Source organism: Alternaria postmessia (assembly GCF_024291825.1).
Source record: "Alternaria postmessia strain BMP 2775 chromosome Unknown scaffold_1, whole genome shotgun sequence".
In the NCBI taxonomy this organism is placed as follows: Eukaryota; Fungi; Ascomycota; class Dothideomycetes; order Pleosporales; family Pleosporaceae; genus Alternaria; species Alternaria postmessia.
In genome coordinates, this window is record NW_026260074.1 from 404,883 (window position 1) to 429,891 (window position 25,009).

General features: G+C 52.1%; 7 protein-coding genes across 7 annotated transcripts; 4 read left to right on the forward strand and 3 right to left on the reverse strand.

Moving 5' to 3' along the window:
* Nucleotides 1-701: 701 nt before the first annotated feature.
* J4E82_000146 (uncharacterized protein) lies at nucleotides 702-1,232 on the forward strand (the record flags this gene model as incomplete). The annotated part of the gene is made up of 1 exon (XM_051726469.1): nucleotides 702-1,232. The coding sequence occupies one exon, from the start codon at nucleotides 702-704 to the stop codon at nucleotides 1,230-1,232; it is 531 nt and encodes a 176-aa protein (XP_051593651.1).
* Nucleotides 1,233-1,451: 219 nt separating this feature from the next.
* J4E82_000147 (uncharacterized protein) lies at nucleotides 1,452-4,578 on the reverse strand (the record flags this gene model as incomplete). The annotated part of the gene is made up of 3 exons (XM_051726470.1): nucleotides 1,452-1,893; nucleotides 1,949-4,316; nucleotides 4,509-4,578. The coding sequence occupies 3 exons, from the start codon at nucleotides 4,576-4,578 to the stop codon at nucleotides 1,452-1,454; spliced, it is 2,880 nt and encodes a 959-aa protein (XP_051593652.1).
* Nucleotides 4,579-5,045: 467 nt separating this feature from the next.
* On the forward strand, nucleotides 5,046-9,934 carry J4E82_000148 (uncharacterized protein; the record flags this gene model as incomplete). The annotated part of the gene is made up of 2 exons (XM_051726471.1): nucleotides 5,046-8,783; nucleotides 8,834-9,934. 2 exons carry the CDS (start codon nucleotides 5,046-5,048, stop codon nucleotides 9,932-9,934), a joined length of 4,839 nt encoding a protein of 1,612 aa, XP_051593653.1.
* Nucleotides 9,935-10,670: 736 nt separating this feature from the next.
* Nucleotides 10,671-12,212, forward strand: J4E82_000149 (uncharacterized protein; the record flags this gene model as incomplete). The annotated part of the gene is made up of 2 exons (XM_051726472.1): nucleotides 10,671-10,873; nucleotides 10,946-12,212. The coding sequence occupies 2 exons, from the start codon at nucleotides 10,671-10,673 to the stop codon at nucleotides 12,210-12,212; spliced, it is 1,470 nt and encodes a 489-aa protein (XP_051593654.1).
* A 159-nt stretch (nucleotides 12,213-12,371) lies between these two features.
* J4E82_000150 (uncharacterized protein) lies at nucleotides 12,372-12,685 on the reverse strand (the record flags this gene model as incomplete). Its single annotated transcript, XM_051726473.1, has 3 exons — nucleotides 12,372-12,459; nucleotides 12,511-12,620; nucleotides 12,671-12,685. The coding sequence occupies 3 exons, from the start codon at nucleotides 12,683-12,685 to the stop codon at nucleotides 12,372-12,374; spliced, it is 213 nt and encodes a 70-aa protein (XP_051593655.1).
* Nucleotides 12,686-13,127: 442 nt separating this feature from the next.
* On the forward strand, nucleotides 13,128-16,693 carry J4E82_000151 (uncharacterized protein; the record flags this gene model as incomplete). The annotated part of the gene is made up of 2 exons (XM_051726474.1): nucleotides 13,128-13,262; nucleotides 13,310-16,693. The coding sequence occupies 2 exons, from the start codon at nucleotides 13,128-13,130 to the stop codon at nucleotides 16,691-16,693; spliced, it is 3,519 nt and encodes a 1,172-aa protein (XP_051593656.1).
* A 590-nt stretch (nucleotides 16,694-17,283) lies between these two features.
* Nucleotides 17,284-20,735, reverse strand: BST1 (GPI inositol deacylase; the record flags this gene model as incomplete). The annotated part of the gene is made up of 2 exons (XM_051726475.1): nucleotides 17,284-20,097; nucleotides 20,145-20,735. The coding sequence occupies 2 exons, from the start codon at nucleotides 20,733-20,735 to the stop codon at nucleotides 17,284-17,286; spliced, it is 3,405 nt and encodes a 1,134-aa protein (XP_051593657.1).
* Nucleotides 20,736-25,009: the final 4,274 nt, after the last annotated feature.

Genomic DNA, 25,009 nt, shown 5'->3' on the forward strand with positions numbered 1-25,009 from the left:
TACGCAAGTGACAGGTCCTGGAGAGTTCCTTATGTGTGCATGGTTGTCTACGACGACAATACGTTTTGCTTCGTTCAACACAAGAGAAGACGTCAGAACAGGTATTCGTACCTGCCTAAAACGGTTAAGTGCATGTAAACCCTAAGGGCGCATTTCCGATCCATACTTTACGCTTCTGATCATCTCGAAGGTTCTTTTCCTACTTCGACTTTGGTCATTGCAAGTGACTCAATCTCGTTTCATTTCTGTTATATGAGCATATCATCCGCTGCATGTGCCGCAAAGTTTTGAGATATCCAGCGTTCGCAATTGTTTTCCGCGGCACAACATCATATCGAGCACCAACAACTCGGCACACCTACAAACGATTCACCATCATTAGCACCTCGCATATCTCGAGACCTCTCAGCATAATGGCAGACCCTCTTTCCCAAAGGACAGACCCGCTCTATCAAAAAGATGGCCAAAAATACAACCATACCTCACCCATAACCTCATTCCATCCACTATCATCTCTGTCTCCAGAAACCCAATCGCTCTTCAAGCCACCACCAGAAACAGAACCCTACGTCCTAACAACGCCTTCAACAATATTCCACGCTCAGGGCGGCGGCCAACCCTCGGATACTGGAACCATTTCCGCAGGATCCACAACATTCCACGTGCATCAAGTGCGAAAGGTAGATCCTACGATATTGCATATGGGAGTCTTCTCTTCTCCTTCAGAAAAGCAGTTCGAAGGAAAAGTCGACGCTGAACAAAACATCGATGTAGAAAAACGTCGTCTGCATTCCCGCATCCACACGGCAGGCCACGTAATCGGTCTCGCAGCTGCCCACCTCAGGGCTGCCGGTTCAATAGCTCCGGACGTGGTTGATGGAAAAGCATCCCATTACCCTGGCGCAGCCTTTGTAGAATTCTTGGGTCTCATTCCAAGCGACAAAAAGGCTGAGATACAGGCTCGAGTCGACGAGATGGTGGCTGCAGACATGGACGTCAAGATTCACTTTTGGGACGAAGAAAAGGCGAAGAAAGAGTGTACAGGGGTCATGGAGACTCTGAAAGGGGATGAAGAGGATGGGGTCAGGGTCGTGGAGATAGGAAGCGAAGGAAGCTACCCTTGTGGGGGTACGCACGTGCAGAAGCTGAAAGAGTGTGGGAAAATCGTGGTGAGGAATATCAAGAGACAGAAAGGTGTCACCAAGGTGAGCTACGAGGTGCAAGAAGCTTGATTAGATGCAGTGATTTGATCATGCACACTATGTGTGTGCTCCACGAAAATGAATTCAGCTTTGTTCCTTATTGAAAACTCCACCACTTTTTCTACCTGGTATCATATCCTAAATCCTAAAAAGCCGGCTCGGCTATTTTTCCACGCCCAACCCCATATGCAGACAGATGCATTTGTCTTCTCCGATGCCCTTAAACAACTCCTCGAAGCACATACAGCTCTAGGCCAAGTAACCAGCAAGAACCTGTTTGGAAGTGTCATCCAAACGCTCTTGCATAATCGTGGCGACACGGCCATTGTGACGGCTGTTAGCGTCCTTCAAATAATTTCCCACCCACTCCTTCACGTTAGTGATCTCCGGGAAGGGGTCTCGCGGCGCCTTCTTGCAGGTGTTTAGCTGGGTGAAACCAACGCCGAAACCGAGCTCGTCGACATCGGCATCAGGAATGATGTCGTCTGCAGACGTGGGTACAGGCGGGTTGACGAGAAGCTCAACCAGGCGCTGTGTCGTAAGGGCCCAACCCTTGGGGTAACGATCAACAAAAGCTTGCGAATCGCCCAGTGTCTTTGTAAAAGACACCACAGCGGTCTTGCGATCGGTCGGGCGGGCGAGCTTCTGTGTGTCTGGAAGGATGACAGTCAAATAGATAGGCTTGAAAATACTGTTATAACATTAGCAAGCGTTTCAATAGCTTCCGAAACATGAAAATAACTTACTCTTTCTGGATCTGATCGGAAACTTCGATGAAGAAGTCTGTGCCAAGTCCCTTGTCCAGTCGTGCCGAGACGAAGTGATAGAATGCGATGAAACGCTGCTGGAAGTTCTCAGTCTTCATGTTTGACAGCCTTGTCAGCATCAGCTGGAGAATTGTAGAGAAGTAGGGTTGCAGCGCGTTCGCTGGAATGTGTGCGACAACGGCTTCAATAAGCTCAAAGGAGTACGTCTCGTGCGCTTTGCTGGTAACAAGCTTCTGGAAAATACCCAGTATGGGCTCCAGTTGCTTGGTTGCAACGATGTTTTCTGCGTCGCGAGCGACCATTGCACTCAGTAGACGAGCTAGCGCTGGTACGTTACCACGTTGCTCCCAGACAGCACCCTGGATGATGACAACGAACAGGCCCCTGTAGTATTCGCTCAACCCACTTGAAGGGTTTGCTTCTAGCAGCGCAGAGAAGAGCTGGAAGATGTAAGGGGAAAACTCCTCGACATTGGCTTGCAGGCAAGCAGCGAACGGCTCGTAGAGCTTTTCCTCGAAGAACTGAGGATGTTTCGGCGCGCAAAATCGAACGAGTGCTCCTATGCCCTCGAACATGTAGTACTGGAAGCGAGGATTGCTAGGGTTGTGCCTTATGACCTTGACGATGTTGATGAAACTCTGTAGGATGGTCTCGCAAATCGGTAGAACTCCGTCACGGATAAAGATGAGTACTCGCATGACGCACTTCATCAGGAACTCGTTCTCTTGGATCTTCTCCGGCGCGGAGCTCTTTGTGATGAGCTTGAACAGGTGTGTCAATAAGTCTTTCGATGAACCGACAACGTCTGCCTTGGGAATGATGGGCTGTCGATTGCTGTCTGTCATGTACAGAGCACGCTCCACAGCAATAGCAGCGTATGTGTGAATGACGTAATTGTCGTTGCCCAACTGATTTACGAGCAGAGGGAACGCAGCCCGCCAGAGGTCTGGCGACAACTGGCTGCGGAAGACGTAGAGAAACTTGATAGCGTCAACCTTCAAGATGGGTGATACGTTTTGTGCCTGGAGGTCAGCTGCAATGTGTGTCTGGAAGAACTCGAGAATGTTGACATTCTCGTTAACGCTCATAACACCTTGGCCAGCGGTAGCGGTTCCCTTGGCGGCAATGGCGGTGAAAAGGTAGACTGCGGTATCTTTTGACTTCCAGTTGTTCTCGCTGTCCTGAGCGTAGTTTTGGAGGTAGGCATCGATATACGTTTGGGAGGTAGTTGTGACCAAGGTCTCGAAGCGGGTCATAAGTTGACGCAAGAAGTTGGTGGCAGCACGACGGCGAGTGTCGTTATCGGATCCTTCCAAGTCCCTCCTGATGAACTCAATTGGCTCGTCTTCGAAGAGCTCGACGTCGGACTCGCGCAGAGTGAGATTGGGCAAGATGACCTTCTCGATAATCTGAACCAAGACGGACTGATTGTTGAAGGCCTCAGCGTGTTGCGTAGACGCGACTGCCGTGAGGAACTGTAACGCCTTGCTGACGAGGATATCGTACTTTGTCTCGAGGCCAACCGACATGAGGAAACTCCATGTGCTCTCGATGAATTGTCCAAGCTGGGAGCCAAATACGTCCTCGTACTTTTGGATGTAAAGCATGAGCGCCTCGAAGATACCCGCGCGTACATATTCCTGTGGCCCTGACTCGGTGTCATCGTCGGTGTGTAATGCGGGGTTGTCGAAGACGAGGTACTTGTGGAGAAGCCCTGAGATGATGGCGATGTGGTCTTCGAAGACGGGAGGCAAGTCCTGGCAAGAAAGATCGTAGAACAGCTTGATAAGTAAGTCTAAGGTTGTGAAAGCGTTCTTGAGCACCTGTGGGTTGCCTTGGGAGTTTGTGATGAGGGTGTCGGTGTTCTCGAGCAGTTGGAGGAAGGGAGTGCCGAACTTGGACAGGACGTGGTTGATCTCGGTGAAGAGGTCGTCGGATCGGAACAGCGGGCGCCAGCGCTTGAAGATGGAGTGCGCGACTTGTAATACACCGTTGTTGACCACTGTGTTGTCGGGAGTGAGTCGTGAAATCAGGTCGTCGACCAGGGTATCCCATCGCTGCCAGAAGTCGCTGTCGGCAATGGCGCTAATGGCTTCACCCAATTGCGCTTGTAGGTTTGCGGGTACGGATACCATGAGGCCTATGAGTTCCCTCTTGATTGCCACAACCTCGCTCTCGGGCAGTTTGTAGTTGCCATCCTCGTCGACCCAATTCCGCTTTATGAAGTTTTTGAAGTATAGCGCAGCGGACAGGCGTGTGGTTTGGGGATTTGCGTCGGAGGCGACGATCTGGAGGAGGGCGAGGGAGAAGCCGGGCTTGGTCTGCTCTTGGGTGATTGCTTCTTCGGCTTTGAAAAGTTAGCATGTGGTGTTGAATAGTGTTGAGAGGCGGAGGGGCAAGTTGGCAAAATGCGCATATGTCGGCATGTGCAAGACAAACTGCTTTGGCGTCGGATATGCATGGAAATGTATGCATATCGTCTTGCACGAGAAGTGCAGGCTACACGACGTGCAGCACTGCGGTAAACAATGGTACTCACCCTGCTTGTTCTGCCGAGGGTCCAAACTGGCCTGGAGCAGCTGGGAGAGGGTAGCGATGTCGGCGGCCATGGTGATGGGGTGGAAGCAGCAGAGGATCTAGACGGGTGGCTTGGAGTGAGAAAGAGAGCAAATGTTTGGCAGATGGTTGCTGTTTGGGGTGTCCCACTTTAGGGCGCTAAGGCCTAGGAAGAGCTCTGGCGTGGACAGGGATTAGGTACATAACCCCAGATGATTTTCCGAGAGAGCATCCATGACACGACAAGATGCTGTCTTGCTCTCTCCTCGCCGAGCACGCCACTACTTCGTCTTCTCCCCAGGCGTAACCCGTCGCCGCCTCGTCCCGTGCAGCCGCGTTCCCTCCCCACTCCTAAATGGGCACCATAGACAGCCCCGCCTCTCCGCCGACCAGCACCCATGATAGACTCGATGCGCCTGCGCCACTCTCACAGCTCTCTTCTCTAGCCTTTGCAGCGGCAGTCCTGGAGCCTACCTACTAGACATTCACCCGGCGACGCTGATCCGCGACACCCAGACGCATGTCTCCGCCGCCCGACCATGTCCCCCACACGCCCGACCGCCGCTCCTCCACCCAGGCGCTCTTCACAGCCTTCCGCTCTCTGACGGGCGGCCGTCTGAAGAGCCCGACGCCGCCGCCCTCTGTCTCGTCTGCCACCAGCACGCCTGCGCGCACTCCCTCGCTGGGCACCATACGTCCCGGCTCCATCCCTAGCCCGCACTCAGCCGACGGTACCCTTCAGCGCATCAGCCAGGTCACAGGCCAGCGGACGGGCAAGCCTGTTACCGGCGGACCACCAGAACTCGACGACCTGATCGAGCAGCTGCATCGGAACCGCCCCTTCGCCGAGCGCACCGTGGCCGTGGACAAGATATGTGACATCCTCGAGGCGTATCCCGTGCAGAACATACTGGGGCTATGGTCTGTCGCAAGCGACTTGCTCCTTCCCGAACAGCCAGACGATGTCGCAGAGGCGGGGTACAAGCTCCTGAAGAGCTGTGCGTCCCTGTCTGACCTGGCCAGCATCGAGCGCACTCTCTTCTTCGACGCCGCCTGTCTGCGTAAGAACGACCACTTCTTCGACAGGAGACTTGAAGTCATTACCACCCTCACCAATCATGGGCGCGACATCGATTCGTGCGAGTCGGGCATGGTCTCCTTCATCCTGACCTCCTTGGACAGCTGCTTCCAGGCTAGTTGTGATGCCTTCCGCGGAATGAGGAGCAAAGCGAATGGGAAAAGGAGTACCGCCAACCCTCCCCAAGAAGCCGCAAACATGTTTCGAGCCTTCCAGTATGCTACCGACATCTGCAAGTTCAACGCCAAGGTCTTTACCGACGACGACTTGGATCTTCTCATACGACGGACCGTCGCCATCTGCAGGGCTACAACTCATCGACCTGATGTCGAGTGCGGTGTCAAGCTTTTCGACACCATCGTCACCTACGTTCATATCCCGAGGCGCTCACTTCGCATGTGTCTCGAGGTTTTGTGTGAAATCCACAAGAGAATCACCGAACTTCAGGATCAAGCCTGGAATACGTTGAGCAATTTGTTCAAGTCCCATGTTGGTCAAGCTGCTATATCCGAACTGCTGCATATGCTCCTGGACGGCCCAAGCCGAGAGACCTTGGAAAACGACGGGCTCAAGAGGAAGCTAGAGAGCATGTACAGGGGCACGACTCTGGTCTTGCGCCTTCTCCTCTTAGAGGACGGCCGAAATGAGCTGCCCAAAGTGCCCCTGTCCTTGCTCTTCCCAGCTTTGAACGCTTCCATCAAGATACCAGGCACCGACCAGGAGCAGATAGTCGTCAGTTTGATAGATGCGGTTCTAGCTCAAGAAGGCATGAGGGAGCTGTTACTTGCGGAAAGTGACTTGGGAGATATGCTACAAGTTATACGTGTATGTGCAGAACGTGACGACGAGCGTATTCGAACCAAGACGACTAGGTTGGCAGATCATGGGAGCGACACAAAGAAGGATGTCATTGAAAGACAGATGTCGCCTCATGGAGACAGCTCATCCAATGCTAGCAGAGCAGAGCATAGCAACGACGCTTCTGCACCCCACCCGGAGCTCTTTCGGCGTGACTCAGATGACGGCATATATCAAGTGTTGGTCAAACTAGATCACATGAGCGACGCACTCGACTTCATCCAACGCGAGGCTGTGATGGAGCTCTTCTTGCTAATCTCACACCGTATCAGTGATGCGACTGCGGAGAGGGTCATACAATACTTTGCCACCGGACGCTACCTCAACCCTTCGAACGCCGGGTGGCTTGATCTTTGCCACCGTCTGGTCTCTGGTATCTTCGACGATGCTACAAGACCGCGCTCACTTCGATTGCTCGTAATCCAGTCGCTACGGGAAACGCACGATGCTGTCGAGTTATTGTGTTCGAGCCAAATAGTATTGGAGTCCGAAGAACTTCTTCTCAGCCGGATCCAAAAAGAAGAGGACATAGAAGTCTTGCAAGAACTGGTGGACTTTGCGATGAACGTCGCTGATCAAGCATCAACGGCCCGGTTCTCACACATTGTTCTCATTTTACAGCGACGTCTGGACCGCCCACAAGCTTCCATGACGTCCTCTCTACCGTCATGGCAGTCTCACCCCTTTTTTCTCAAAGAAGATGGTTGTTCCCCTTGCAACATCATCGCAACTGCTTACGTACGGCTCTTCACTCGAAGCGTGACACATTCGGCGCAAAAGACACGCATTCTTTACGAACTACTACGGCAAATTGCTGGAAGGGACGCTTATGCGCATGATGCACGTCTTACTGCTCTCAAACTACTATTTCGTTTGCGCGCTGATGCCCGCCACGCTCTGATAGTCAGCTCTGACCCTGAAGGCCAGAGAATTGCCGCTGAACTTTGCCGCACCGAGGAAACAGCGGTTGCACCGGAAAAGATGGATGAAGGCTCAGCGGGTGACCATAGCAGATCAGAAGATACTCTCTCGTGGCGCGAGCAACGCAAGACTTCTGGTTCAAGTCCTCGGTCTTCCCTCAATCGACATACAGGCCGCACAACTGCTCCAGCCGGTCGTGTTTCGAAACCGATACCTCCCTTGTGGATGTATCCTGGTCCCAAAGGATTACCTGAGGAACCTCCATCTGACTCAAGCCGGGTCGTGTTCTCTCACATCGACGCGGCAAAATATCCCCTGGATGATGACATCTTAGACATGGAAATTACACTGTGGCTCGAGTTGATCATCTCACTTCTACAGAGACCACCTGATTGGGAGATCTATAGTTACGTACTCGTCCATCTTGGACCTCAACTCTCGAACCAAGCGCTGGTTCGCAGTTGTGTTGCTCAGCTCAAGATGCTGCGGAATGTTCTTTGTGAACAGGTGCGGAATGCGAGCTTCCACGAACCTCCGCCGCACACGCTTCTGAAAAAGGCTGATGTTGCAGTGTGCCTGTTTCACATACTGACTATCATCATCAGCTATCACGAGTATTTCGAAAAGAGCGAAGAAGACGATCTTGTTAAAGCATTCCTGCAGGGCATCGTACAATGGGATAGAACCTCAAAATGGTGTATTCACGCACTGTCGGTCTGCTGTTTCGAAATCCCGCTCTCGGTTAGCAAGTCACTTGACAGCATTATTCAGAAAATGTCGCAAATCATCACCAAGCCGGCCACGGCGATACACATCTTGGAGTTCCTCACTTCTCTAGCGCGTCTTCCGGAACTCTTTAAGAACTTCCGTGAAGATGAGTTCAAGTTGGTTTTTGGTGTGTGCTTCCGATACCTACAACACATACGCGACCAGCGTGACAGGACGGTCAATGGGCATTCGTTGCAAAGTGGGCATCGGACCCTGCGGCATAGTGGTGCATCACGAGACTTTGCGGCATCGTCAGATTCCATTGCAAACAAGCCAAGAAGTGTTGAGGACGACTTGCCCCAGTATCTTTACTCGCTCGCGTATCACGTCATTACATTCTGGTTCATGGCATTGAAGATGGAGGACCGTCCGAAGCAGATACCGTGGATCACAAAGAACTTATACTATACTGATAGCTCTGGGAGGCAAGTCATGGAAGAGCAAGGACAAGTCATTCTAGATATCATGAATATGGTAGCATATACAGATCGCGATGAGACGACGCGGGAGGAGAGCTCTTTCAAACCTGGCGATGGCGAAGTCTGGAAGAAGACCTGGATCGTTGGTAATGCTCTTATAACAATAGAGACTGCGGCAAGGACAGGTGCCTCCGTCGTCACAACCCGTCGGCCAGTACGTCATGCGAGTTGCTAATGGTTAATACATCTGCTAACGACTGACAGTGCGGTACTCGCTTCATCAAGGTGCGGCCCCTAATTACCTCACCGCCGCGACACCAGGTACCGATCACTATCGGCCTTGCCTCTGAAGCATTCTACTCCAACACCTATGTTGGAATTCTACCAGACGACATCTTCCAATCCTTCTACGCGCCGCTCGACCTCAGTAATCCGCCAATTCCTTTGCCCGATGACGAGCCGACACGCCGTGCTATTACTACGTTCGACCGAATCGCAACGGTTGACAACTATAAAGTGGGTGTCATCTATATTGGCGAAGGCCAAACGAACGAAAGAGACATCTTCATGAACGACATGGGGTCCCCAGCGTATACCGCGTTCCTTAGCGACCTAGGTACCTTGTGCCGTCTGAAGGGTGCAAAATTCAACACTGGTGGTCTGGACACTCGCGAGGATATTGATGGCGAGTTTACCTATTGCTGGCGCGACCGCTGCATGGAGCTCGTCTTCCACATTCCTACAATGATGCCTACCAACCGCGATGACGACATGACATACCCAAACAAAAAACGACATATTGGTAACGACTTTGTCAACATCATCTTCAACGACTCAGGGTTACCTTACGATTTTAACACATTCCCGTCCGCCTTCAACTACGTACACATCGTGATTTCCCCAGAGTCTAGGGCTAGTTTCGTTGACCGTCGACTGGACGCAGATCCCGACGGCAGGAATCGCTACTACAAGATCCAGACCATTTCAAAGTCAGGCTTCCCCGATATATCTCCTGCTGTCGAGACAAAGATTCTGTGTGGCAAGTACCTTGCTGACTACTGCCGCCTTATGGCCATCAACGCGGTCGTCTTCTCCAGTGTATGGTACATTCGTGAAGGAGGCGAGTCTATATCATCCTGGCGTAACCGACTTCGCGAGATCAAGCGTCTCCGGGAGCGCTACGGCGCAAATGATGCTCTGCCAAGCCACCCACCACCTTCGTCACCAGCGGGAAGTCAGGGTTTGTCGAGTCCGCCATCTCGCGAACAAAACCTAGTTTCGCCGTTCCAGCGCATGAGTATCGCGACTCATATTACCGATGGTACCAGTCGCAGTTCCATCAGCAGCTCCTCGCACGATGTTTGATATTATGTGCCAAAAGTCGATTGTTTCTGGTGTTCCAACAGGTCTTACAAACATATACCCAGAGGCTTGATTACCTCACAAAAGTTCTTCGAATTCGCGTTTGTTTGATATGACGACAAGGAGATTGAGTATGAGCATTGCGTGGCGTTGCTGAACGGCTTTGGCCTAGGGTAAAAGTTGTTACTTGCTTCTTCTATATTGTATAGGACGAAAGACTATGGGTGTCATGGCAATGCGCCTCTAAGAAAACGATGAGATGTGTTCTTGTACTTTATTTTAAACTATACGATCTTCACTTGGAAACCTCGTAACTTTATGCATAGTCTGTTTGTGCAAGATGTCACGCTATGAGTATTGCCGACTGTGATCCTTTATGTGGAATGAGTGTGGTATTGATGGGCTGCTCCAGGATGTTGTTGGTCGAACAAATGACATCAGACTTCACACCGCTTACAGCATCCCGCATGCCCAGCTGAGCTTGGTGAAGCTTCCCCCACAACTCAATAGTTCCCGCCGAAATGGAACGCAACGGGTCCGAACGACCTTCAAACAACAGCTTCCATTCGTGATGGCGATCAATTAATAGCTTTGGAAATTGCCACATGATCGCACTTGCATGACTCTATTCGATTAGCAGTCACAAGATATCTCTCTCACCCTCTCACAACTTGGTCGACGAGTCATTCCAACACCCACCCACAAAGCCACCCACCATCGAGCTCTGCAACACAGAGCCATGGCACAGGTTCAACGGCCTCTGATTATCCAGTCGCAGATGATACGACTGTGCTGTCCGCGTACGGCCAGAAAGACACGCAGCGCATTGTTTGCTAGAGGGAGTTGCTACCGGAAGCTGCATACCAAGACGGTTACCGACAACGACATCTCGCACTTGGCAAGCTTGCCGTTGCATCCGTTGACGCTCGCCGATCTAGTCAAGTGAGTACTGTCAGACGTGATTCAGAGTCCATCTACCAAAGACCCTGGCTAACGTTGTCGCGTGCGCAACAGACACGGAAGACCTCCGCTCACAACCCAACAACTCCTCACATCCGCCAACTTTACCCTCTCGATCCTGCCCGCCCGCCTCGCGCACCGAATACAATCGCTCCGCAACCTCCCGTTTATCGTTGTATCTAATCCTCATGTCTCCAAGATACACTCGAATTACATGCATAGCTTGTCGACGCTTTTACCATGGGCCGAGCAGGAGATAACGACGCTGGAGGAGGAAGTCAAGTTTACGGAGGTCATGGCAGACCTGGTACAAACACATGCCAATACTATTAGTATACTGGCAAGAGGGTTTTTAGAGGCTAGGAAGTACATCAGTCCCAAGGATGTGACGCGTTTCCTGGACGAGCATCTACGAGCGCGCATAGGCACGAGATTGATTGCAGAGCAACACCTCTCGCTGCATTTCTCCAGTCAACCGCATTGCGATGTGATGCACGACGTAGACGAGAACCCAGGATATATTGGTGTTATCGATACTAGGCTCAGGCCTGCGAGGATTGTAGATCATTGCGCAAACGTGGTGGGCGAAATCTGCGAGCTGAAATACGGCGTCCGACCGACCATTGTCATCAACGGCGAACCCGACTACGAATTTGCGCATATACCTGTTCACCTCGAATACATCATCACTGAACTGCTCAAGAACGCGTTCCGCGCGACAGTAGAGAGTGGCATGGAGCGCGAACCCATCGAAGTGACCATTGCCCCACTTCCGGAACTCGTACCTGAGGATAGGAGAAGCGAGAACGTAGAAGACGTTCGCAATAAGAAGATTGAAAATGAGGACCAGGGAAACGTAGACCAAGTCTCGCAGCGCTTCACAGGCAACAACTCGCCTACACCGCCTCCACCCGACTCGAACATCCTCCCCCTCAAGCACAGCACGCCGGGAGTAACAATAAGAATCCGCGACCGAGGCGGTGGCATCTCCCCCGACAACCTCTCGCATATCTGGGACTACAGCTTCACGACCTTCAACGACGCGCAAGCAACCTCGACCCTCTCAGGTGGTAATAACTCAGCCAACGGCATGGATGCGCTAAACGCTTTTTCAGGAGCAGGCGGTGATGGAGTGAACAGTCTGGCTGGGCTGGGCTATGGATTGCCGCTGGGGAGGGCCTACGCGGAATACTTTGGTGGGGGTATTGCGGTACAAAGTCTCTGGGGATGGGGTACCGATGTGTACCTTAGTTTGAGGGGTGTGGGGAGGGTAGACACTGTGCAGGAGGCCAAGGAGAGCGCAAGGAGGAAGCAGAAATGAAGACACCAGAGGGAGGAGAAGACAAGTTATCGGCACGGCTGTCAATTATCGCTATATACCCATGAAATCATGTGCTCATGCATCATGCCCCCGCATCGTCACTCACGGTATTACATTTGGATCTTTGTGGTACCCATCAGCGGTGGCTGTGTAGACGACCTATTGCGTACGGACCTCGGCGTCCTTCTCGACGGTGACGTGCTCGTTGGACTCGAGGGTTGAGACGGCGTCGTCAGGGATCTCAGCACTGTGACATGTCAGCCCTGTTGCGGGGAGATGTGGGCATGCCAGTACGTACGTGAAGCCCTTGATGAGGGTGAACTCGTTGACGATCTTGCCGCCCTGGTCGGTGACGTGCTTCTTTGCTGCCTCGAGCTCCTCCTTGGGAGCGTCCTTCTTGAGGGTGATCTTGGAGTGTTAGTACGATAACAGCGGTAGTGTGACTTGGTAGGACCCACGTTGAACTGAGCCATGCTGGAGACTTGTGTGAGGGGGTGTTTGTTTAGTTGAGGGGTAGTTTAGTGAGTTATAGTGGTGTTGTGTAGATGTAAGAAGGTCAAAGCGTAGGGGTGTCTTATATACCTCAGCTATCGTAGACCGAGGACCCTGTCAACAATCCCGGGAGCAGTCTAGAGCCTTGGATAGGCGGCGTCTGGGATGACGTGCGGCCGTCCATGCCCAACATGTGAGGCATGTGCCCTGTGCCCCACCACAGTACGTAGAAGGCGCGTCTGCTTATCGATAAGCATATCCCTGCAGCTGCAACCTTAGCGTTTGGCCTAGCGTCGAAAAAGTTGGGATCGCGAAGTTGCTTGCCGCCGGACCTTGACTTTGCGCGCGACGAGTCCCGACCCTCGACACCACTCTGACGACTTCTACTGAGGTCTGATAGTGAGACACGAACACCAAGTCAATATGGCGGACGCACAGAGCAACCGGCCGCATCGGCCAAAGAAAGAGAAGAAACCGCATACTGGAGACAAGAACCCCAAAGCTTTCGCATTCTCTGCGCCTGGTAAACTGAAGAGGCAGGCCGCGCGCTCCACAGAAGTAGGCCGGATTCCAAGTTTTGCGCAGCCCTTAGCTGACATGTACAGGTCAAAGAGAAGCGCCTCCACGTACCACTCGTTGACCGTCTTCCCGAAGAAGCTCCTCCAATCATTGTCGGTGTCGTCGGTCCTCCCGGTGTCGGCAAAACCACTCTTATCAAGAGTTTAATCAGACGATACACCAAGCAGACCCTCTCTACGCCCACTGGTCCCCTCACTGTCGTTACCTCGAAGCGTAGACGTCTTACCTTCCTAGAATGTCCCGCCGACTCGCTCGCCAGCATGATCGACATCGCAAAAGTGGTGGATATAGTCTTGTTGATGATTGATGGCAATTACGGCTTCGAGATGGAGACCATGGAGTTCTTGAACGTCCTAAGCGCAAGTGGTATGCCAGGAAACGTCTTCGGAATCCTGACACATCTGGATCTGTTCAGGAAACAAGAGACGCTCAAGCTGCAGAAGAAGAGACTCAAGCACAGGTTTTGGAGCGAGTTGTATCAGGGTGCGAAGCTCTTCTACCTCAGTGGTGTGGTGAACGGGCGATACCCGGACAGAGAGATAATGAATCTTTCGAGGTTTCTGAGTGTCATGAAGAATCCGAGGCCGCTGGTATGGAGGAACTCGCATCCGTACTGTTTGGCGGATAGGTTTTTGGACATCACGCCTCCAACCGATATCGAACAGAACCCGAAATGCGATCGCACGGTAGCATTGTACGGATATCTGCGCGGCACAAACTTTCCCGCTGGAGGATCGAGAGTGCACATACCTGGTGTTGGAGACCTCACAGTTACCTCCACAGAAGCGCTACCCGATCCATGCCCAACGCCCTTTGCTGAGAAAGCTGTCGAAAAAGCCTCCGGAAAGAAGAAGCGCACAAGATTGGGCGAGAAGCAGAAGATTCTGTATGCTCCAATGTCGGATGTCGGCGGTGTGCTTGTCGACAAAGACGCCGTCTACATTGACGTCAAGACTGCGACATTCGACCCTGAGGCTGACTACTCAGAGAAGGGACTAGGTGAGCAAATGATGATCGGACTGCAGGGTGGGCGAAAGCTCCTTGGCGAAGACGATGGAAACTTCAGGCTCTTCAAGGATGGCGAAGTCGTGGATAGGAAGGCTCTCGAGGATGATACCGCGGATACGGGCCGACGGTCTCAACGGAAAGCTAGAGCAGCAGACGCTGAAGAGGTCGACGACGAGGATCTTGAGGGAATTGATAGCGACGACGAAGAACTACAGCAAGACCATAGCGATGCGGACGACGACGAAGATGATACTGGGTTCCTTGACACCAACGGACCACCAAACGGCAAGCTGAAGGTCTCGCGCAAAGAGAAGGATGCAGATACAGTTGAGGATGTGGCGTTTGCAGACAGTGACTCTGATCTAGGTTCGATATCTGGTGATGAACCTGATCTGGAAGACCTTGAGGGTGACCTTGATTCGCAAGACTCCGATGAGGATGACATTGAAGACGGCGCACGATGGAAGGCCAATCTTCAGGAGAATGCTGCGAAACTACACGGACGAAAACGGCCGTATCGCGTCACAGATCTGGCGAAGATGATGTACAATATGGATCTAGCGCCAGAAGAGGTCATCAAGAAATGGAAAGGCGATGAAGAGGAGGAAGACATCGATGAAGAAGGTGACGAAGATGACGGCTTCTTCAGCAAGAGAACAGCCGACGACGCTGCCAATGCCGAGGACCGCTACATCCCCAAGTTCAACTACCAAGAGTTGGAGGAGAAGTGGGAAGACGAGGAAAACGTCGAGGCTCTCATGGGCCGCTTTGCTACCGGTCATATGAACGGCAAGGGCGGTGACGATGATGAAGAAAACGACGATTTTGAAGGTTTTGACGAAGATGATGAAGGTGACGGCGAGTTTGAAGATTTGGAAACCGGCGAGAAGCACGGTGGCGAGACTGAGGAAACTGGCGCCGAAGCTGAAGCAAACTCAATTGAAGCAGAGCGCGAGAAGAACGCACGGCGGAAAGAAGAGCTAAAGCTTCGATTTGAAGAAGAAGACCGCGAAGGCTTCATGAACGATAAAGCTGATGCACGGAAAGAAGGTGACAAAGAGGAAGAGTTTGGTGAAGACGACTGGTACGACGCACAAAAGGCCATGATTCAGAAGCAGCTCGACATCAACCGCGCCGAATTCGACCAGCTGGATGAGCTATCTCGCGTTCGCGTTGAGGGTCACAAGGCGGGTACTTATGCACGTATTGTGCTCGAAAAAGTACCTTACGAGTTCTCTGCGCATTTCAACCCACGATTCCCTGTTCTTATCGGTGGTCTGACCCCAACTGAAGAGCGATTCGGTTTCGTTCAGATCCGTATCAAACGCCACAGGTGGCACAAGAAGATCCTCAAGACTAACGATCCCCTCATCTTCTCCTTGGGCTGGCGGCGGTTCCAGACCACCCCAATCTATAGTATTTCCGATTCACGGACAAGGAATCGCATGCTGAAGTACACCCCCGAACACATGCATTGTTTCGGTACCTTCTATGGCCCATTGGTCGCCCCGAACACCGGATTCGTTTGCATCCAGTCTCTCTCGAATAAGACGCCCGGTTTCAGGATCGCAGCAACAGGTGTCGTACTCAACGTAGACGAATCCACCGAGATAGTAAAGAAACTCAAACTCACCGGCCACCCCTACAAGATCTTCAAGAACACCGCTTTTATCAAAGACATGTTCAAATCCAGCCTCGAAATTGCAAAATTCGAAGGCGCCAGCATACGCACAGTTTCCGGTGTGCGCGGACAAATCAAGCGCGCACTAAGCAAGCCAGAAGGAAATTTCCGTGCTACCTTTGAAGATAAGATCCTTATGAGCGACATCGTCTTCCTAAGAGCTTGGTACCCCATCAAGCCCCGCCGCTTCTACAACACCGTTACCAACCTGCTTAACCCCGCCACCCCTGACCAAGAAGGCGAAAGCACCTCCTGGCAAGGTATGCGTCTCACAGGTGTGGTACGCTACGAGAATGGCATCGCTACACCCTCTGAGAAGAACTCTGCCTACCGCCCGGTCGTCCGCGAGACCCGTGTCTTCAACCCACTCCGCGTGCCTCGCAAACTCGCCGCAGATCTTCCCTTCAAATCGCAGATCGCTACGACGAAGCCTCAGAAGAAGCAGACATACATGCAGAAGCGTGCTGTCGTCCTCGGTGGTGAGGAGAAGAAGGCTCGAAGACTTATGGACCAGGTCATTGCTATTCGCAATGACAAGGTGGAGAAGAGGCGTAAGAAGCAGGAAGAGAGGAAAGACCCGTACAAGAAGAAGGTGGCTGAGAATGCTGAGAAGAGAGCGGAGCGCGAGAAGAGGGAGAAGCAGGAGTACTGGGCCAGGGAGGGCAAGAAGAGGAGTCACCAGGGCGAGGACGGTGGTGGTGGAGGCAAGAGGAGGAAGTAGAATGAACAGTTAAGCTAGAGGCAGTTTATTTCAGTAAAACGTTGACGGGGTAGTAAAGTAGCATTTCGTGGCGTTCAAATGTGGTACTGTAGTTGATAAATCGTTATTTATTGTTCATGTCCCTTCCTCTTCCACGTATCCAAAAAAGCATGTCTTGCTCATCGTCTGTTATGAACAACTGCACGTGCGCAAAGGAGACGGGACGCATATGGGTGAAACTTGGTCTTCTTATTGTTGCATCCGCCATTACACGATATAATTCCTGAGGCTGTGTTGCCCCACCAGGTTGTCATTCGCCTACACGCGCGCAATGATTACATTGCTTATGCTGCGCATCTTCCCTTCCCATCTTGTTCTAATCCAGTGCTGCTCCAAACAGCCATATGCGCCAACCGTATGCAACGCAATCATGAAATAGAAGAGGAAAGGATTATATATGCTCATTGTCGAAAATGCTGATGCCCTGAGATGTGAAACGCCAGTAACATGCAGATGAAGGAAAGAACAGAAATGGGGTATTGAACGCCGAAAGTGTACACGTATTGTGTACGATGGAAGAAGAAAACGGAAAAATTGTATTATCGCTGCTGTCATGGCCGTTTCTTTGTTTCGCTATCCGGTTTTCTGCCCTCTATGGTATCACTCGCTCTTCTGGGAGACCATGCTGATGGATCAAAGTGAATGGCGACTAGCCAGGCACAGAGTATGTTTGCTAGGTGATGCAGGACATAGGCGTATGTAACACCGTAAACAGCAGCATATGCGCCGATGGAGAAGAGCAAGATGTTTGTGAAGAACGAGACACGGAACTCCGCTCGAGGAATCATGCGGCCGGTGCTCAGGGTTTCAACGAGCAGGATAAACGGCATGATGGAGAGGATGTTGTGGTGCGAGGAGAAAGGCGTCATCCAGTGGACTGCCAGGTTGCGCACCCAAACCACCAGTACTGGGAGATTGATGGGTAGTATCCAAAACATCAGAATGAAGATCGAGTGAGCGTAGTTGTAGAAGTTGTAGTTCGAGTCGAGACTAGACTCTCTCGCCAGTCGAAACGCGCGGACGCTAGTTGCAAGCTGCACCAGGCAGAGTACAACGTAAGCGAAGTGATATGGTATCACTGTTGAGACGAGTGATAGCAAAATGCATGTGGTGACGACGCGCTGCCGGTTGGATGTGACTGCGAAGGCTGATGGGGATCTCTTTGCTTCGTCCTTCCGAAGTCTGGTTGATATGACAACAGAGTACAGAGAGGCGAGCGTAAGTTCTATTAGAAGCACGGCGTAGTTGATAGCCACGCAAACGCCAATGCACATCAAACCAAACAGTGGGACAAGGAACCAAAAAAAGGTATCGTCCGAACCGAGGAGCAATTCGTTGCTGGCAGTATCGAGCAAGGATGTTATGTTGGCAGACTTCCCACCGAAAGACCATTGCTTTGACTGATGTTGAGCGCCTGCTAGCGCAATCGACAGAAATGTAAGTGCAGACAGAGCCAGCGGAAGTGAACTCTTCAGGCACTCATTTAGTCCCTGAGTAAAGCTCATAAAGACTCCACTGTCGTCGTACGTCCTGAACTGTTGGCGTAAAACCAAGGCAACGACCAGGATTGGGAATGCGGCAAAGATAATGCGGTAACGCATCCAGAGCTTTCCGAAACTGCCTAGTATATCCACATTCAAATTGATCTCAACACTGCTATCGCAAGTGGGGTCAGACCAAATCTGTAGTGATAAACCATTGGAAGGCTGCTTAGCGTGCAGAGCAGGTGGCATGTATGGCGATACACCATGTAGGTTGATGCTAGCATCCTTGACATTGACGAAGAACTTGCTTTCGTAGATGTCGGTAACGTACTGCCGCAGTAGAGGAGCGAAGAGCTCTCCTGCGTCGCACGACTGCTTGCCAATGTGGATGTTGTAGGCTAGAAGAGCAGAGTGCAAAGCTGGGATCTTGATGTCCGACATCAGTGGACGCTGTGCTGGAAGCCTCAGAGACATGCCAGTCGTCAGAAGGCGCTGTAAACCCACATCAACGACGATTTGAGATTCAGGGGCAGCGCTGAACTCGGCGACTACCCAGCCTGTACTGCGCTCACCAGCCTTGTCAACGACTGCTACGAATTGATGCTCTGCCAGATCTTCGAGATCATATTGGAGGTACGAAAAAGGGCGCTCGTCCATCTTGAACGGATGGGTCGAGTGACGCGTCGAGGCGGGAAGTGCGATGACATCTGAGGCGGCATTCTTGCAGGCAAGTCGTGTGGCACCGACACTGTCGCCCGAGAGATCCATGTTCATAGAAAACAGTGTAGTCGACTGACCGGGTTGCGATGGAAATACACTGCAGAACAGCACCTCAAGCAGGCCATGATCTCCAGGGTGGTCCAATGGTTCGCTGGTAAGAAGTGTAAACTTCTTTCCTGCAGCCTGTGGCGGTACGGGGATGAGGTGCGCATTGGGCCGCTGCTTGGACTTTCCAAGACTTCTGAGCACTAGCTTTTCGCCTTCTGAAATGATAGCACTATTCTCTTCGAGCGTGAGAAGTGTTTTGGCTTCTTTTTGGGGTAAAGTCTTCTCGGCAATATCCTCCAGCCCCGTCAGAAACCATCTCTTGAAGCCGCGCATGCGCTCCGCTCGTGGCACAGTCTGGGTTGCGCGTGACACATCAATGACTTCGTACAAGGCGCGTACGACAGCCTTCCTATGCTGGTCACACCAAGTGATTGCTAGGTGATCAATTCCAGTCCAAACGTTCGGCATCGACGTGGAGAATACAGTAAACCCATGAGTCTCAGGCACCAGCGACTCAATGCTGGCATAGTCGGAAGAAATCATAGTGTCCAAACTTCCTCCTGCAATCGAGATGAGCGTGACGTGCCAGAGCGGGTTGTCAATGGCCCATTTCTGCGAGTAGGCGCGTCGCCAGTAATCGTTCACACCCTTGTAGGTGCGAACAATATCTCCGTCAAAGGACACTGGCGGTCTGGCATGTGGTGCAGCAAGTGTGATGATGGTGTTGATCGAGTTGGCCTGGTAATTCGGCATGGTGAGCATAGTACGCGCGACAACACCGCCCATGGAATGTCCGACCACGATGACTGAGGTTGGATCCGGCAGGCTTGGGTCACGGAGAAACTTTCCTGGGGTGTGGTACAAGGATAGAATGTACGTAATGGCGTCGTTGAGGTACTCGGCCTGATCCAGCAATGTTTGGCCGTGAAAGGCGGTGATGTCCTCATTGAAATCAACTGAAAAGAAATCCAGCGGCCTCTTCCCCGCGTTGCCGGCATCGGCATCGTGTTGGACAGTGTTGTGGTAGTGGTATGCAGCTTCGGCAGCAAGGGAGCGGACTTGCTTGTAGCTGCCAGCATTCCCGGGAACGAAGAGAACTGGCACGCCCTTGACCTGAGGATTGTCAGTAAATTTCCCTTTACTCAAAGGGAAGCACATGCCCTGGTATCCTCGTCCAAGCCGCCCTCCCGATACAAGTACAACGAGTATTTGCTGGCAAAGCGCGTGTGTTCAGTGTCGAAGTTGCTGAACCTTGAGTAGGTAGGCCGCATGTAAGACATTCCACACCCTTTGACGTCCAGCTGCCTCGTCAAAAACGACTGGGCCATGAGAAACATGGCAATGAAGGCGGCCAGGGTGGCCAAGACGGTGTAGGGCGAACATGCCCAGGGAGAGCGTAGGCGTTGGCGCCATTTCTCGTTGTGATGCGCGACCATGGTGTGCGGCGGGGTGTCCTTGGCCAGCGCGCCGATGGTTGAGTCGGCGTTGTGGTGCGCCATGAGTGGAGGTAGTCGTGGAGCGGTGGGAGAGTGGAATACGGCGACTGGGTCCGTGGCCAGACGCTGTGCAGACCCGCCTGCCTCCTCCTTTGGCCTACCCTTGTTGGCCCAGCCCTGTACGTTCACTAGCGATGCCTCAGTCTGGCGGTCGAGGTTATCCTCATGTTCCGGAATTGGTGCGGGTGAATGGTCGGCGGTGGAATCGGCGTAGCCCTGCTCGGAGCTTGGGTCTGCGGACGAGCGCCGTCGCATCTAGCAGTGTGCTGGGCGGGATAATGAGAGTCGTGCCTGCCGTCTGGCGTGTCGACGAGTGCAGCCTCGAGCGCACCTTCCCTCGGCGTGGGTATACGACTCGGCAAATTTCCGGGAGGGATCTGAAGCGACTGTGGGGGTTCAATGGGCTCAAATATGGCACTCGTATACCGAGCTAGCGCTGCAGCAGTCCATGGAGGCTCCGTCGGTTTGTTGAGTGCAGAGAATGCACGGCGGGAGTGCTTGGGTGTTTGAGGAAAGGGCGTCGCAAGCTGCCAAGGAGAGCCGAGTCTAGTCGTAAATCGTGAAGTGACGAGCGACAGGATCACCGCAGGGACCCTACACGCACCCGGCTGCCTCGGAAGATCTGCAACCACCGTAGTGGCGATGCGCCAAATTCACGTCCAGGGAGGGGTAGAGCACCGCGCGCCCTCGTTATCTCAGCTGGGTAGCATGGTGGTGTTGATGCACAATCTTTGCAGCCGTTGGCGGGTCGCGAGGCTGACGACAGGGTTGATGCTGAAGATGCGAAATAATCATGACGCTAGATGCTAGGATATGCCGCCGAACGCCATCAGATGCACCACGCTTCCTAGCCCATCCGGTACAGCGATAAGACAAAACAAGACAGACTGCAGTTGAACACTGAGCTTGTCTGCACTTTCTTGCTCTCTTACTCTTTGTCTCTTCGCCTTACGCATCCTGTCGACTGCCGTCTGCGGGCAGACTATGACTGCCCTGGCTGTCGCTTAACGCCGCCACAGCCGTATGTCCGATCCGCCTTCCACTTCTCACCTTCTGCTTTGCATTCTTCATGATGCAATCCGCTGCATGGCCTATCGTGTCTACAACGTCACTGTAGTGCATACCATGGTCGACAACGTGCGAGTGACTTTGTAGTGCGACGTAGCGTGGTAGCCTCGGAAGGTTGAGCCGGCCACTCCAGCTAAACATCCGCTCGCTAGCAGCTAGCACCCGACATCACGAGAAGGCTAATGATCCTGCGCCATCGCGGTAATAGCTCCACAGTTGCATGGAGGTATTTTGGAGCTTTGGGTCGCCAACATCGATCCATCCATGGTAGTCACCGCTGACATACCCGTACATGAGCCCCACCTTGCTTCAGCAACAATGGCGGCTATCTCCATAGTATCGGCATTGTGGACTGGAAACGGAGCTCGGCCGCAAGTAAAATTTGTGTGCCCAAGCCTGTAGATGGGAAAGGCTTCGAGCAAGAAGTCATCGTAAGGTCAGGGGTTGCCGGAGACGTCGCGAGCTTGTTGAAGCTCCTGAGAGATAGTGTTGCTCACGACAAGGCGGTTGAAAACATCTCAGAGGCCATTTGCGAACAATTCAAAAAACATCATGGGTTTACGGACAATGTGCGCAGGTGTATAGCAAGAGCAAAGTGACTAACAGCATAAAAACACTAAACTCTAAGACAGCTGCTGGCATGGATACGCGGCCCTGTGTACTGGAATCCAGTGGATCTCAACAGTCTTATCCAGCTGTCGGTGCTTGTAACTTTACAGACGAATGGTTATGTCTCGATCAAGCCTCTTCCATAGAGCGAAACGCCTAACATGAGTCCTCATGACCCAAAAGAACACACGCGAAATTTGATCTTGAAGACAGTGCAAATTCCTATCGCCAATGATATCAGTTTGGTTGTGCACTATAGATTTCCATCCCGATTTGATAGTAAGTAGATGAACGCCAAATCGCCCAAGGTGCTACGTCGACCCAAGCCTAGGCGGGGTAGGCAGCATTGTTATGTTGCAGCGGTCGCGAGCTGACAAACTCTTTGGTGGTTCATTTCATGTTGAATATGTTTCAGCCCATTTGTTCAGGTGCAGACTGAGGGAAACTGGGGAGGCAGGGTGAATCCCAGGTGAGTTTGGCTGGAGTCGCGCATGTTGGCGATGCCTATATTGGGCGCAAAGCTTATCTAAACTTCTGATACCTCGTACATCAAGCAGTTCTTGGACGAGAGAATGATACCTTGATGCTATGCTGCGTGGGATTGTGTTAGAAGTGGGCTGTCGGTGAAGCACAACAGAGAGAGCCTTTTTAGAGAGCACTTGTCAAGTTTGCGTGATAGTTATGCATAGAGGTGTGTCATTGGGCTCCAGCGTGCAATGAAGGCTCTGAAACATCTACGGAAATCATCAATCAATAGCGATGAGTGAGTGCAGAATCCGAGGCAATCTCGATATGAGACCTTGAATCTTGACTAAGTGTCAACAGTGAGCCCCACATAGCATGACACGCGCTCCGCAACGGCGACATCATCACTAACCCACCGAATTCGCCGTCAGGAAAGTTTCAGTGCGCGTTTCCTACGCGTTCTTCGCATGTCTACGTTCTAAATGACTGATATCAATGACAATGACACAAAGGTCGCCTCTTGTTCTGCTACCAGGTGAATTAAAGAATCAGATCATAGACTACGTCTTCGTCCGCGACCCCGGCACCGCACCTCTTCCAGTGTGCAATTCTCCATTGGCACTGTCGTCGACATGTCGCCAACTGTACGAGGAATACCACGCACTTGCCTGGTCCGCAACAATTTTCAACACTAAGTGGTCGCCGGCAGACGAACTGAGCCGAAAAACTAGCGCCTTATCCCCAGCGTCCACATCAACTGTCCGAAAACTTCAAATCAGGCTTCCCTGTGATTTCACGGAAGCGTATACGGCAGACGTAAACCGTAGACGCGTCAAGAGCTTCGGATTTGCTCGTGCAGGTCTCACAGGTCTAGAAGAACTGTTCATCCGCTACCGTCCAGAACATCACGAGAAAGGCATTGGAGGCCCAGGCCGAGAGCTCATTGTTCAGTTACTGTGGCGAATCATGTGGGAAAGAGACATCAAGCAGTTGAACAGGATCTGTATTGTTCATGACGGCACACAACCTTTCCTTTCTCTTTCTTTGCTGTACAACATGTTGCAGAACTTTACGTCGCTTCAGGTGTCGAGGCGTTGGAAAGTCCGATCCGATCTGGAACATGGACGGTTGCAATTTGAGGAGTACAGGAACGGGAAGGTCCTGAGGCAGATTTCTGTGGTCGTAGGGTTTAGCTTCTGGGAAGCTGAGGAGTACGTGGAGGTGTGTGAGCATATTCTTGAGGTATGTTAGACTATCATATGTTGCTGCGTAGTCGCTTTGGTCTAACGCGACCATGTATAATCATAGGCAATGTTTGCATTAGGTAGCGAGAGCTGACGTTGGTACAGGAGAAGCATGCTCAAGTCATTGTGGCTCGGCGCACGACATGCGAATTTATCACCCCATTACAAGACATGACTGACGAGGCCGTAAGACGTGAGGTAGACAATCTCAACACTCTTTTTCCTGTATTAAGAGACGAGGAACCAGTACTTCAGCCACACGTTGATAAGATACGTGCTATCTGCCCCATAGATGGATGAAAACCATCAGGAAGAAACAGACGGGTACTACTGTTCACCTACAAAGGCTATTGAGGCGTCTTGACATCCTAGGGACAGTTCGGATACCAAAATGCGTTCCCGTGGTTCGACCAACAAGAGTATTGTTCCCCCGGTTTCCGAGGGGACAGAGCTTCGCTTGTATTCCGATTCTCGGAGTGGTTACTGCGCAGTCCTATCGCGTTTTGTCAGACGCCACACTTACTCTCACTCCTTCCTGAGCCCGCATTCGGCTACCGCTCTACGCGTTGTGGTTAAGTAACCGCAGCAGCCCTCTTCGCCACCACCTCTAGGTCTTGTAGATCAGACGAGCATAATGTCCAATCATCTCCTCGCAACCTTCTCAACCGGGTGAATATCGTATTCGTTTTCCGCGAGGTGAGTAACGTGGAGCGAGTCCTAGAACCAAGCCAAGGCGTCAGCATGTCAGGGCGATTACGCGTCGGTGGTGGGTCGTTCGGTATCTGGTCACACCATTATCGTGTTTCAATCACGCGGAAACACCGTTGACTAGGTACGGTTGAGCTAGTGTTGAGTCAAATGGCAGTCCTTGGGAAGTATTTGCTGTGGGAAGGAAGGGTCGGGACGACACGGGAAGGATCAAGATATTTGGAACGAGACGGCGTGGATAAGGCAAGTAGCATCTTACGAGATTTGCCTCAGCTGGAACCTGCAGCTAGGAGAGAGCCGATCACCCATCTTTGGTGGACAAAAAAGACTATCTGGGTGAAGACTTACCCTGTTATCCTCGGCTGAGAACACCTTACTCTGCTCTCGATCTCACCGGCCAACGCGGTCACATCGTTTCTGCCTTGCTACGTCGTC